This window comes from Cyprinodon variegatus, unplaced genomic scaffold (assembly GCF_000732505.1).
Source record: "Cyprinodon variegatus isolate N-32 unplaced genomic scaffold, C_variegatus-1.0 Scaffold937, whole genome shotgun sequence".
In the NCBI taxonomy this organism is placed as follows: Eukaryota; Metazoa; Chordata; class Actinopteri; order Cyprinodontiformes; family Cyprinodontidae; genus Cyprinodon; species Cyprinodon variegatus.
This window is the reverse complement of record NW_015151390.1, coordinates 29520-42271: the sequence shown is the minus strand read 5'-3', so window position 1 is coordinate 42271 and position 12752 is coordinate 29520. Positions and strand designations below refer to the sequence as shown.

Genomic DNA, 12752 nt, shown 5'->3' with positions numbered 1-12752 from the left:
TGACGACTGAGGCAGTGAGGGGACTTTCAGAGAAATATCTGGGTAGTTTGTTGGAGATTTGTGTTTGAGTTTGTCAAAGTTATTATTTTTCTTGAGGAGAGTGATAAACTGCGATTTCCATCCCTCGTTGTTTGTGTGATACTCAAAGAGGATCACTGTTTTTTTCTCTTTCCTGTCCTCCAAAACTCCCATCATAGATAAAGTATTCTATTTTTTTGTTTCATTTATTGTTTATGTACGAGCCTGTCCCCCATGCTTTATATTCGCTGTACGACTCCAAATCTGACTGTTTCAATGTGCGAATAACAGATAATAATTTTCCGCCAAAGTCGATGTGTATTACTCTGTAACTGCGTCTCTCTTCCTGTCAGACTCATGAATTTACTGCTGAATTGCTGCGGTCTATCTCAGTCAGAGCTACGCACTACCCCTTGCGTAAAATCGTGTCAGCTGTAATCATCCCCATTGACTTTACCGCTAAACGCCACGACCTCTTCCCACACGATTTTCTGTTGTATTGGACGCAAAATCGGATTCCGTGTGTTCATCGCTTTAGACCCCATAAAATGAAAACATAAACTACAAACATTAAAATATAAGTATATATTTTTTTGCTATAAGTGTTTTTTTCCCTTGATTTGAGCCGATCGGTTAGACAGTTTTTCCAATGGAAGAAAATTATTTATATTTTACATCAGAAAAATAAGTATACCTTTATTTAATATATCTTATATATCTTATTTTAAGGGGTAAATATACTAATTTATTGGCAGAAAATCTCTTCTACCTGCTCAACTGAAAGGAAAATATGCTGGTTTGAACAAATCGTAACCTAGTTTTTGCACTGTTTTTTTAAATCAATATCTTATGATGAAATGCACAGAGAGAAGACTATAACTGATTCATCCAATGGAAAATTGGAAAGTAGGCCTTTGCAATATACTTTAATAATTCTTTAGACATTACAGCCAGCTTTAAGTTGCAGTCGCATGAAGATAGTATCAGAGTTTTCATCCCTTAGATCAGGGGTCTGAAACATTGGCTTTGTGGCTCACTTAATATACCAAACAAAAAACACTCTTGCCTGGTTTGTCCTTTTTTATGCGTTTATTTTTGTTGCGCTATATGTCCCCATTAAAAAAATAATGGCCCCCCTATGGGAGAATTATCCTGCCATAATGCAAGAGCACATAATTTCAATTTGAGAAAAGAATTTCATCTTCTTGCACTCAAAACTTATAATGCTCACACTCAAAACATGCGCTCTCTCTCTAATCTTTTCTCTTCTCTCTCAAATCTTTGTTTCTTCTCACAGATTTAATGTTTCCAGAAAGGGTGCGCATGTCTAACTCTACTGAGTGTGCCTGTGATAAACCTTACAGACAATAAATTGTGAAATAATAAAGGGCGATTCAAGAATCACCAATGAAAAGTCACTTAATTTCTGCTGGAGGCAGAATTAGCATCTGCCCTGACTAGCAAACTTTTTTTTTTTTTTTTGACGAGCAACTCTGAGTTTTCTGTTCACATCACGTCACGTCTGAAAATGGATAGCTTTTAAATTAAAAAGCCATTTTATTGTCGGTAAGGTAACTACTGAGTAAGGTAACTCAGTAGAGTTGGACAAGCGCACCCTTTCTGGGGCTGTCGTTCTATTGGCTGGAAAGGTTGCTAGGCGACGATCCGATCCAATCTGAGAGAGAGCAAAAAAAATCCGCAAGCAGAGCCTACGGGTTTGCGAGCGTTACTGAGGCTCGAGCAGAGCGCGGTTTGTGCGCGAAGAGAAGGAGGCAAGCGAGAGGAGAAAATATCTGTGCAAGAAGCATTAAATCTGAGAGAAGAAACAAAGATTTGAGAGAGAAGAGAAAATATTTGAGAGAGAGCGCATGTTTTGAGTGTGAGCATTATAAGTTTTGAGTGCAAGAAGATGAAATTCTTTTCTCAAATTGAAATTATGTGCTCTTGCATTATGGCAGGATAATTCTCCCATACCCCCCATCTGACTGCATTCTGGAGGAGCTCTGCTCCCCTCTGCTTCATTCTGCTTCTGCAATTCTTTATATTTTTGCAAACATTTGCAGAGTTCCCAAGCATTCAGAATTCAGCGCAAAAATTATGATTTGGGGTTGCTGATTATAAAATTATTAATTATTAAAAATCCCTTCATTAGAATTACGCATTTATTTGCTCTTTCTTGCTGCTTCTATCTGAGCCGCATAGTGGGACACAGTCGGCCGCTGAATCGGTCCCACCAATGCTCTCTCTGTCCTCCCTCTTTTTCTGATTTGTGGATAACCTAATACTGAGTATTATTATAGATTTTACTTATTCTATTGTATTTCTTGCTTTACAGTATTCTTTATGCTTATGCCATTAAATCTGATTCACACGGGATCAGTTGTGCAGCTTAATTAATGTAGCTGTTATCGTTAACATTTTAGGATTTTTTTTTTTTTCTTACTGATGTAGAGGTGAATTTATTTTGTTTTTCCGTAGAACAATCTGTGTTCTAATAGAAAATGATTTAACAAATGGTTTGTTTTTGTTGTTTAGTTATATTTTTTAAGATTCCAGTTTAAGTTTTTGTAGATTTAGTGATTTTCCACACTTTTTAGATCCATGTCACATCGGATAAAAATCAGTAGGATTTGGGGTCACCCAAGGTTGGCATCTGTTAATTGACCCCACACAGCCTCCATTAAGGTCTTAGCACAACTGTTCGCTCATGTTAAGGTCTGGACTACATTATTGTAAGATCTTCACTTCAGCCTAGATGTGCTGCTCTGTTTTGGAATCTTTGACCTGTTGATGATCCAATTTGAATTAAGCTTCAACGCACAAAAAAAGTCAATTTTCCTTGAAATAATTGTATATATTTTTGTTAATCTTGTCTTTGAGCAGATAATGAAGACTATTTAAAATAAAGCAAGATAGTTTACAAGTAAAAATTGAAATTAGGAACAAACTTACATGTAAATACTATGTTATCTTGTGTGAATAACATCTATTGTTCTTATTTTAAGGTAGAAATACCCATTCCTTTGGCTGATCATCTTCATTACCTGCTCAAATTAGGAGCAAATACACTTTTTTTTTTTTTAAGATTTAAAGTTTTCCTTATTTTCAGATTAGACTGACCCATTTGGTGAGCTGAATATTACATTTAGGGTTTCTCATACATCATCTGTTTTTTGGAGATGGTTGGCGTCTTCCTCTGAGTAATTGTCCTCTTTGAAGAACGATGCACTTTAGATTCTTTGGAAATTGCCTCATAATATTTTTCCTTGATTTAAGAACTGCTATAGTTGCTTCCCCTTAATTAGGAAATCGGATAACTTTTAGCACAAGTCATCCTCTCCTGCTGAGCTGCAGGGTTTATGAAACTGTTTGCAAAAGTTTGCTCCAGAAACGTGATTTATGCAGTTTGGTTTTGCACACTTTACAAAAAACAGCTTGTTTGGGACTCAAACTTGACAAAGTGAGTTTCTCATGTGTTTTAGATGTAAGATTAATTTCTATTCTAAACTATAATGGTGATTTTTAAAAAATTTTTAAGCTTCAGTTCTTGCTGTTTAATTAAAAACCTGAACATAAGTCATAATAATGTTATGGAGGCAGATGATGTCATCCCAGTTTAGGTATGCATGGCTACTTACTGCATTACATCTTTTCCCGAATACCTCAGCAGGATGAACTCTGTGCTCTCAATTAACTGTGTAAAAATTCAATTGTGTGCACCAATTTTTTTTTGTCTGGCACCGATTAGCTTTTTTACACCAGGTTTATCTCTGTGTTGTTTCACAGGGAGGAAGGCTATATCCCAAGCAACTATGTAACGGAGAAGAGGTCCGGGAACCTGGTGCAGTACGCGTAAGTGGGCTAAAATATTTCCTGGTACAAAGTTGAATCATGCTGTGGTGTTTAATCTTCTCTGCATTTTTGATTAGTCATTAACTTCATAAACGCACTCTGCTTGTGGCTGCAACAAGAAAAGATCAGATCTATCAGTTATCACCTGGAGGACTGCTATAAGGCAGCCTGACGGCTAACCGAACTGACAAACAGCTCAGTCAGAATGTTGTGGTCTCACTGCAAGTCTTCTTTATTTAGAGTTGATATAGGTGAATAAAAACTGCACACAAACCAAGTCAGAAAAAAACCCAAACCTCTAGCTGAACCTAAGCAGTTTCAAACTATTCTATTTAATGTTTGAAAGTGGAGGGTAAAGCAGATTTTAAGGACGACTACGTAAAGCAACACTCTATCCTCACTGCTGAACACAGCAGAGGATCTACCCTAACGCTGTTGGATTGCATGTGGCATCATGGACTCTGAGAAGCTATGAAAATGGGTCAACATGGCCTGAAACTCACAGAGCGGAAACAGCAGGGGTGCCAATCATTTTGGCATAGTTGTTTTTATTTGTTATGTTTTATTTTTTATTGCTTTGTGTTTAACCTTAAGTAAATTTATGGATTGATAATAAAGGTGTTTCATAAATGTCCCCACTCTCACTTTCCAGTAACTGATCAGATAAAACCAGGAGAGGCTCGTTTAAACATTAAAAAGTCAGTATTATTATTTTATTACCTTAAAGCGGTGATTATCCTGTCCAGTAACTGTAGGGAACTTTTCCTCATAGTTGGATTTTTATATTTGTTTGTCTACCTGCTCTACTTTTTATTACATTCTGGGGCCTAATTTCAGGGAAAATGGCACATTGTGGGGACCGGCTTCTCCTCGTGGGGCCCAATGCCTGGACCCCTGTTTTTGGGTCAGGGGTCAAGTTTAGGACTGAGGTGTTAGGGTCACGGTTAGGCTGTAGAGATGAATGGAGGCCGGTGGAAAGGCCCCACAAAGATCATGAAACAAGTTTGTGTGAGGTGTATTGCTTCAGTTTCAGGGGCCCTCACACATGACTATATTTCGTGTCATTTTTTAAAAATGTTTAACTCCATCCTCTGGCCTGCTGCTCTAAAAATGTAGACCTTATATTTTTTTCCTGCTTTGTAAACTCTCTAAAGTAGTTTATCTCCATACAGAAAGGTGATTTAGTTAATCTTAGGACCCGTTTTCTTTAAAGATGGTTGAGGTAAATTATTTATTGTTTTCCTGTGGTTTTTAGTGCAAAAACTACACACAGGAACCTGTATGTGTCTCAGCTGCACAGAGAGAAATGTTATTGGTTTAGTGGCTCACCTTTCTGCTATTCATTGTTATTCAACATGTTTTTTTTTCTATTAAAAACCACAGCAATCGCATATATTGTGAAGTTTTACTTGATCTATTCACTCACAGTTGTTTAGTTGACTTAATGTAATGTTGGGGTGATGTTTGTTTCAGATGGTTCAGTAAAGATGTCAATAGGAACATGGCTGAGGAGCTGCTGAGGAAAGAGGTCAGTCTTATTCCTATTTATTCACTTTATTCTTCCTAATCTTCAATTCTTTCTCCTTTCTGTCCGTAAAAATGAAACAGGAAAATTCTCCTTCCTAATCATCCCAGGGGTGATCTGATCTCTTCTTAGCAGTTAACCTGAATAAACTTATTCGCCTTTGTGATATTCAGGGTTTTTGCTATTAGTACAGATGATATCAACAAGGTAACTCAACTCTGAGGTAATTCTGATTAAAGTTGAGGGAAAGCGGGCGCATAATATGAAGCCGTCATTAATGAAATTTAGAAAACAAAACGCATGGCAACAAGAGGAAATGAGAAACCTCAAGGGGCCCATTTCTAACCAGTGGAAATCAGAATATGTTTAACAGAAAAGACAATAGTGTTCCTGCTGCAAAGATTAAGCATGGCAGACCTGCATGAGTCTTTTTAATAGAACATTTAAGTATATATATAAAATTAAATAAATAACCTGGAACTAGCAATAAATCTTGATTAAAAAAAAAAAAATCCAATAAAATCCGGCCTATTTATCAGTTATGTTGAACCTACAGTAGTACCTACACCAGATAAATCATCCAGCCATCCATTGATTTAGTATTAAAAAAGTTAATAATACGAGAAGTTATTGCTTGGAATCTCAAAATGTGACACATATGGCTGTTTAGTGATGAAGAGGAAAAAGTCTTAATGAGCGCTTTTACCTCAGCCTGGATTCAACCCCCATGTACTGCAGCTAAGGATCCTCTCCACCAATGAAGAACAGACATGATGGATGAATCATCACTGATCTAATGGGCATCTGAATAGTCATGATTTAGTCTTCTCTCCCTAAAATTTTGCCCATCGGAATAAAAACCAGGAGCTTGTCATTGTTGTGTCAAATAAGCAATCTGCTGAATTTTATTGAGATAAGCAACTGACTCTGGTTAAGAATGGTGATACTAAAAAAATCTGGAATAAAAAATATATCTGCTTTCCAAAAATTCTCCAACATCTACAGGCTCTTCCAGTCAAGACATTCTGATCCTTTTCCCATCTCAGATATCAGCTCAAATGTGCAACAGACTCAGGATGAGTTCAACAAATCCTGCCTCTTGCCCACTCATCTCTATTTTTTCACTGGAAGTCACCTGCCGCCATCTTGGTACTCCCCACTCTCACTGAGTTGTGCCATAAAAATGCCTGTAATGTCATGCAGTTGCCATAACAATGTAATCAATTTATGTATATCACATCTATATCATCAATTTAGCACTTTTGGCACATCATCAGTGTGTTTGCGTGTGTAATATTCCTAATATCTGACTATAGTATTATTATGCTCCATTAATACACTGAGTTTGTTGTGATGATTTCTATCATATGTTATATTACATGATTTATTGACTTCATACTGAATATGTAACATGATGTGAATATTTTTTACCATAAATTACAGGAATCTACTTATGCAAAGAAGATACTTATGCTAAGAATCAGCCAGTGTGTGTCAAAGTGATAACTTTAACTTAATTTTAAAAGTCCTAACCCCTCCTGAAAATGAGACCATCATCATTGTTCGATGCTGTAGCGCACGTCTTGTTTACTGGTGACTTCACCACACGGAGTTCTACCAACGGCCCGTCAGCATTCCAGTGAATAAATACAGATCAGTGCTCTGGCCAAAGTCTTTTCACAGAATAACTTGCAGTATAAACTTGAATTCAAGACGACGGCTATTCAGCGTTTTGAAACCAACAATCCAGGTCTCATGTTGCTTTCTAAATCTCTGCCTGGTTGTCCAGCGGTTTTGTTTCGGACCGTTTAGCTGCTGATCACAGTGATTCAGTTGGTTTGAAGTTAAATAGATGCATTAAAACATGTTAAGCTCCTCTCTGTGTGTTTTGTCGCCCCCCGCAGGATAAAGAAGGCGCCTTCATTGTCAGAGACTCAAGCCATCCCTCAACCTACACCGTGTCTCTTTACACCAAAGCTGGATCAGGGTAATGATCTTTATTACTTTTATAAACCTCAGTAAAGGCACATGTTCAAAATTAATGCTCATCTATCTCTAAAGGCCTTTATTTCCTTCTTCATTTTTACCTTTCCCCTTATTAGTTTCATCGTTTTGGGCATGTTTGCTTTGGCTCTTACCCCCAACCCTACTTTCCAGCATTTGTCTTGGTTAAGAAGTTAAGAAGTGGGGCCAGGGGGGGATTTACCATTAGGAAGTACTAGGCAGTTGCCTAGGGCCCCAAGTTCCATAAATTAATTTTTCATGTATAGTTAATATTCCTTATTTGTGCACATTTATTGTGTTTTTGATAAAAAAAATCCTTTGGCTGAAATGCCATCATAACACTTATGATATTAAGTGTGTCTCTGCCACCCGCCCTTCAGTAGGGGTGTAAATCACATCCATCATGGCGATTCGATTCAGTATCGATTTCCTGACCCAACGAGTTGATTATTTTCGATAGTCAACAATACACCACGATTCGATTAATTGGTTCATTTTTTTTCTTACAGGCTAGACAATGTTTCAAAGTTGAAATAAATCAATGAAAGCTGTAATATCGTTCTGCATTTTTTTTGAGAAACAACAGCAAATAACAGAAGTAGAAAAGTTGCATCAAAGAATATTGCACAAAATCAGTGCAATGAGTGCGATGCAATACCTCGGCTCCAGACGTCCCCCCCCTCCACAGACGCTCCGCTGCTCCTCTCCAAAACTGTAGCTGACCACAGACAGGAGGCCGGCTTGTTTTGTTTTTATGACAGAAATTGCGAAAAAACAACTTGTGAAGTTTGACCCGCTAAAAGAGCGAGGTGCTCGAGAACGCTGGGACCCTTTTTCCACCTGAATCTCCGCTCTTTTTGGCCCTCATGTCCCTCCGTCTTCGGACTAAACTCGCCCCCACTTCCTCACCCCCACAGTGTGTAGCACAGACCACGCTTCAATATTGAGCATAAATCAAAAATGTCTGTGTCAAGCTCACTGTGACACACTGCTTATTTACACTGGGTTATTTACTTTTGCACAGGAAGGGGCAATCAGCTAAGTGCTTAGTGATTGGAAAAAATCTTTTATTCCTTTAGAGACAGCATGAAAAGTCTGCTGAGTACAAAACATAGAGAGGAAAACAACAAGAAAGAAGAAAGAGAGGGACAAAACCGAGAACAAACAATGTATGTCTTTTCTATTAACATTTCTAGGCCTGTCTGCCTGTCTTTGCCTTGGGCCCCGAATTTCCCAAATCCGCTCCTGAATGAGGTCATACAGGTTTAATCTGTTTTAGGTTCTATTTGATTTTTGACTGGTCTTTATTAATGTGTCCTTTTCATTCTAACAGGCGGTTGTTAAGGCCGCTTGGCCTCAAACACATTCTCTCCTAGAACTTTCCTCTTTATAGCTACATCCAAAGAAAAAATCCCCCACAGCATGATGCTGCCACTGCTGTCCTTCACTTTGTATAAAGAGTGTTAGTTCCCTCCTCACATAGTGTTTTGTTTATTGGCCAAAAAGCTCAACATTAGTGTGGTCTAAACAGAGATTTGTTATATACGTGCTATTTGCATCCCTGCTAGCTTGTAGAAAAACTGCTTTATTTTCAACTTGCCTTTTTTTCCTTTAAACTCTCTTTTTGTTTCTCCATTAAAACCAGGATAGATGAAGGTTCAGCTAATAGTTTTCCTGTAAACAGGTTATCATACATGAGCTGTGGAGCTCAGCAGCTTCTCCAATGTCATATTTTTCCATTTTGGTTGTTTTCTGGATTAATGCTTTTCTCGTTCAGTCTTCAATTTCCTAGTTGGTCCATCTTGATATTTCTATTCAGTTGATGTATTGAACAGCCCTCTGAGAAGTTAGGATGTTGTTTTATAGCCTAAACATGAGTTAAACTACAGATTTCCCCATTAACTGCTTTGTTCTTGGTCTTCATGATGCTGTTTGGTTTCTAGTAAACCTCTGAGACTTTCTTAGACCCGCTGGGGATCCAATTTATCACAGAGGGAATATCTACCAACTATATAAGTTCTGAATTCATTTTATATTGTCCCTTTATTTAGAGATACCAGAGTAAAGGCAACGTAATGCAATATTTTTTATTCCTTGCTTTGAATCTTCAAATTGGATAAATGCTCATTAAATGTAAATACAAATATTTACATAAAAGCAAAATAAATCAAAGCATGATGATTTTATGAGTAAATCTATATTAATTTTGTTTTAATAAACATACTTTAATGTTCATGTATCCAGTAGGTTGTGGGTTTAAGTAAAGAACCTGTTGGCAATTTAAGTTGACTTAAGTTGGCTAGTAAAAATCTGAACTTTTCAACAAAGAAAAAAATTATTATTTTCAGCTTTTTTTCTTTTTTCTGTGTTTTAGGGAGGGACGTCCAATTATTAAACATTATCACATCAAGCAGACCCGAGGCCCGCCCAGACAGTATTACCTGGCTGAGAAACACCTGTTCAACTCCATCCCTGAACTCATTGAGTACCACAAACACAATGGAGCAGGTAACACCGCCATCAGGGCCTTTTCACATATGAAACACCAAAACTGTGCAAGTGTGGAGTTCATTGCTTCGATTTAGTCGATTTTGGATCGATTCCTTTACATTTTTGCCAAATCAATGTCTAGATCGATTGTTTTATAGTGACACGCATGATGTTCACAATCAAATGAGCAGGAAAGATGCACTTAAGATTACTTCAAGCCAGACAGGTGCACATATAGACATTAACAAACGGGGCTGACCAGAAAACACTCTGTAGTTGTTACAGACAATTCTGCAAGTGTGGTTTGTACAGTGGAGATAATGCAACTCACACGTCTGCTGTGTCCCCTCTGTGTCACGTCTGCTCGCTCGAGTGAAGCTTCACTTCACTTTTCACAATTAAGTTGCACTTTTGAGAACGTTTTATTCACATCTCAAGTTGAAACTGTTTGATTTACAAGTTTGCACTTGGTGTTTATTGTGACAGGAAAAAATTAAATACATGAGTATTTTGAAACACAGTTGAACCACTTTCATTATTGTAAAAACAGATCGAATCGAATTGAATCGATTTACAACTGTATGAATCCAAATCGAATCGATTCAGGACTTCGGCGAAAACACCCAGCCCTATCCATTGCTGTCATTTGATGGTTTTGGTCAGAAGGAGGTTGATTAGATTTTGTAGAACCGGATCAGTTTGGATTCTGGCCCTGTTTGAAACTTAGATTTTTTATTACCGTATTTTTTGGGGGGACATAAAGGTGGAAAGAAAAAAATACAACTTTTTCACTACCTTTCAGAATATATGCTGAGTATTCTGGTTGGGAATACCTATCCTCCTATATAGAATATAATATTCTTTAACAATGGTATTCTGCATGGGTCAGTATGCATCAGATTCATACTGAATACAATCACAGCAAAGTGATCAAGTATTTTTGATTTAACACTGCTGATTTATTATTCCCTAATTATGCCAACTTGTTTTTATTTTATCTGTTACTAAGAATCCTTAATAAATCTTATCTTTACCATTTTCTCAATGAGACTTATGGTCAATTTAATTAGATGCTTAAAATTAAACTTTGACTTCTTTAACTCTGTATCTCTATTGTTAAATAGTAGCTAATTTGTCGCTTCTGTGTGAATTTGTTCTTTTTCAGGTCTTGCAGCCAGGTTGAGGTATCCTGTAGGCAAGCAGGACAAGTCTGCTCCCTCAACAGCAGGCTTCAGCTACGGTAAGCACTCGCCTGACCTGATCAGCTTCGTTTAAAGGGTACTAGTGGCTTTTATTTTAGAGTTTATCAGAAGGACAAGGGATCAGATCAGAGGATAAAAAGGGAAGATTTGCAGAAAACCTTCAAAGCCAGGAACAGTAAGAAGAGCCATGTGGAAGTCCTGTTAGCTGCTGTGCACCATGAAATGCCACAGAGTATTTTGGACTTAACCTGCAAATCCCTTCTTATAACCTTTGACCTGTCTATGCAGAGATGTGGGAGATCAACCCAAGCGAGCTAACCTTCATGAAGGAACTGGGCAGCGGTCAATACGGCCAAGTGAGGCTCGGCATGTGGAGAGCTCAGCATAAAGTGGCCATAAAGGCCATCAAGGAGGGAGCCATGTATGAGGAGGACTTCATCGAGGAGGCCAGACTCATGATGTAAGAACCAGTAAACAGAGCAGTCAAGAGAAAAACCATCTAGTGGTATGTGGGAAGTATTACAACTAAGAAAACTTTTACAAACCATAAAAAATGAGAACCTAAACAATAAAATTTGATTATTTTGAAACAACTAATGGTAGTGACTAAAATGAACTATAGTCGCCATCTAGTGGTATATGGGAAGTATTACAACTAAGAAAACTTTTGCAAACCATAAAAAATGGGAACCTAAACAATAAAATTTGATTATTTTGAAACAACTAATGGTAGTGACTAAAATGAACTATAGTCGCCATCTAGTGGTATATGGGAAGTATTACAACTAAGAAAACTTTGGCAAACCATAAAAAATGAGAACCTAAACAATAAAATTTGATTATTTTGAAACAACTAATTGAACCTCCATCTTTAATAATAATTTATATTCTTTAATAAGTGATCAAAGACATCCATTTCTAAAACTAAGCCTTTGTTATTCTGCCTACTCTACAGGAAGCTGTCCCATCCCAAGCTAGTGCAGCTGTATGGTGTATGCAGCCAGCAGAGGCCCATCTACATCGTCACCGAGTTCATGCAGCAAGGCTGTCTGGTGAACTTTCTCAGGCAGAGGCGAGGCAGCTTCAGCTTGGGGTCCTTGCTGAGTATGTGCCTTGATGTCTGCGAGGGCATGGAGTACCTGGAGGCGAACAGCTACATCCACAGAGACCTGGTACTACAGTGTTTTTTTCACCTGCACCACTGCAGCTGCTTTACCTCAGAGATGTATTGTTTTTGTCAGACATGTATGAAATGTTTTTTGTCCTTTGAAGGCTGCCAGGAACTGTCTGGTGAATGACGCTCTGGTGGTAAAGGTATCAGACTTTGGCATGGCCAGGTAGGAGTCCGTATTTGGTATGATTCTGCTTTTATTTTTATTTTAGCATACATTAAACAAATCTGAATTCATTAAACGCTGCCTTTTCAGGTACGTCTTGGATAACCAGTACACCAGCACAAAAGGCGCCAAGTTTCCCGTGAAGTGGTCTCCTCCTGAGGTCTTTAACTACTGCAAATTCAGCAGCAAATCAGACGTCTGGTCATTTGGTGAGGACCTGGATGCATTTTAAAAAAGCAGATATCAAATTATACTTTTCACTTTTTCACCTAGTTGATTTGGTTATTTTATTATTTTTTTGTTTTGTTTTTCATTTCCTTATGT

General features: G+C 37.7%; 1 protein-coding gene across 1 annotated transcript in view; it reads left to right on the top strand.

The window, feature by feature from the left end:
* Positions 1 to 12752, top strand: part of LOC107100113 (tyrosine-protein kinase Tec-like) — a 41857-nt gene that overhangs the window by 22829 nt on the left and 6276 nt on the right. Inside the window, exons 7-15 of the mRNA XM_015398482.1 lie at positions 3805 to 3870; positions 5344 to 5398; positions 7300 to 7382; positions 9774 to 9907; positions 11055 to 11129; positions 11380 to 11551; positions 12047 to 12263; positions 12364 to 12428; positions 12519 to 12651. Of these exons, the coding sequence (XP_015253968.1) occupies positions 3805 to 3870; positions 5344 to 5398; positions 7300 to 7382; positions 9774 to 9907; positions 11055 to 11129; positions 11380 to 11551; positions 12047 to 12263; positions 12364 to 12428; positions 12519 to 12651 (1000 nt within the window). The remainder of the gene's footprint in view (positions 1 to 3804; positions 3871 to 5343; positions 5399 to 7299; positions 7383 to 9773; positions 9908 to 11054; positions 11130 to 11379; positions 11552 to 12046; positions 12264 to 12363; positions 12429 to 12518; positions 12652 to 12752) is intronic.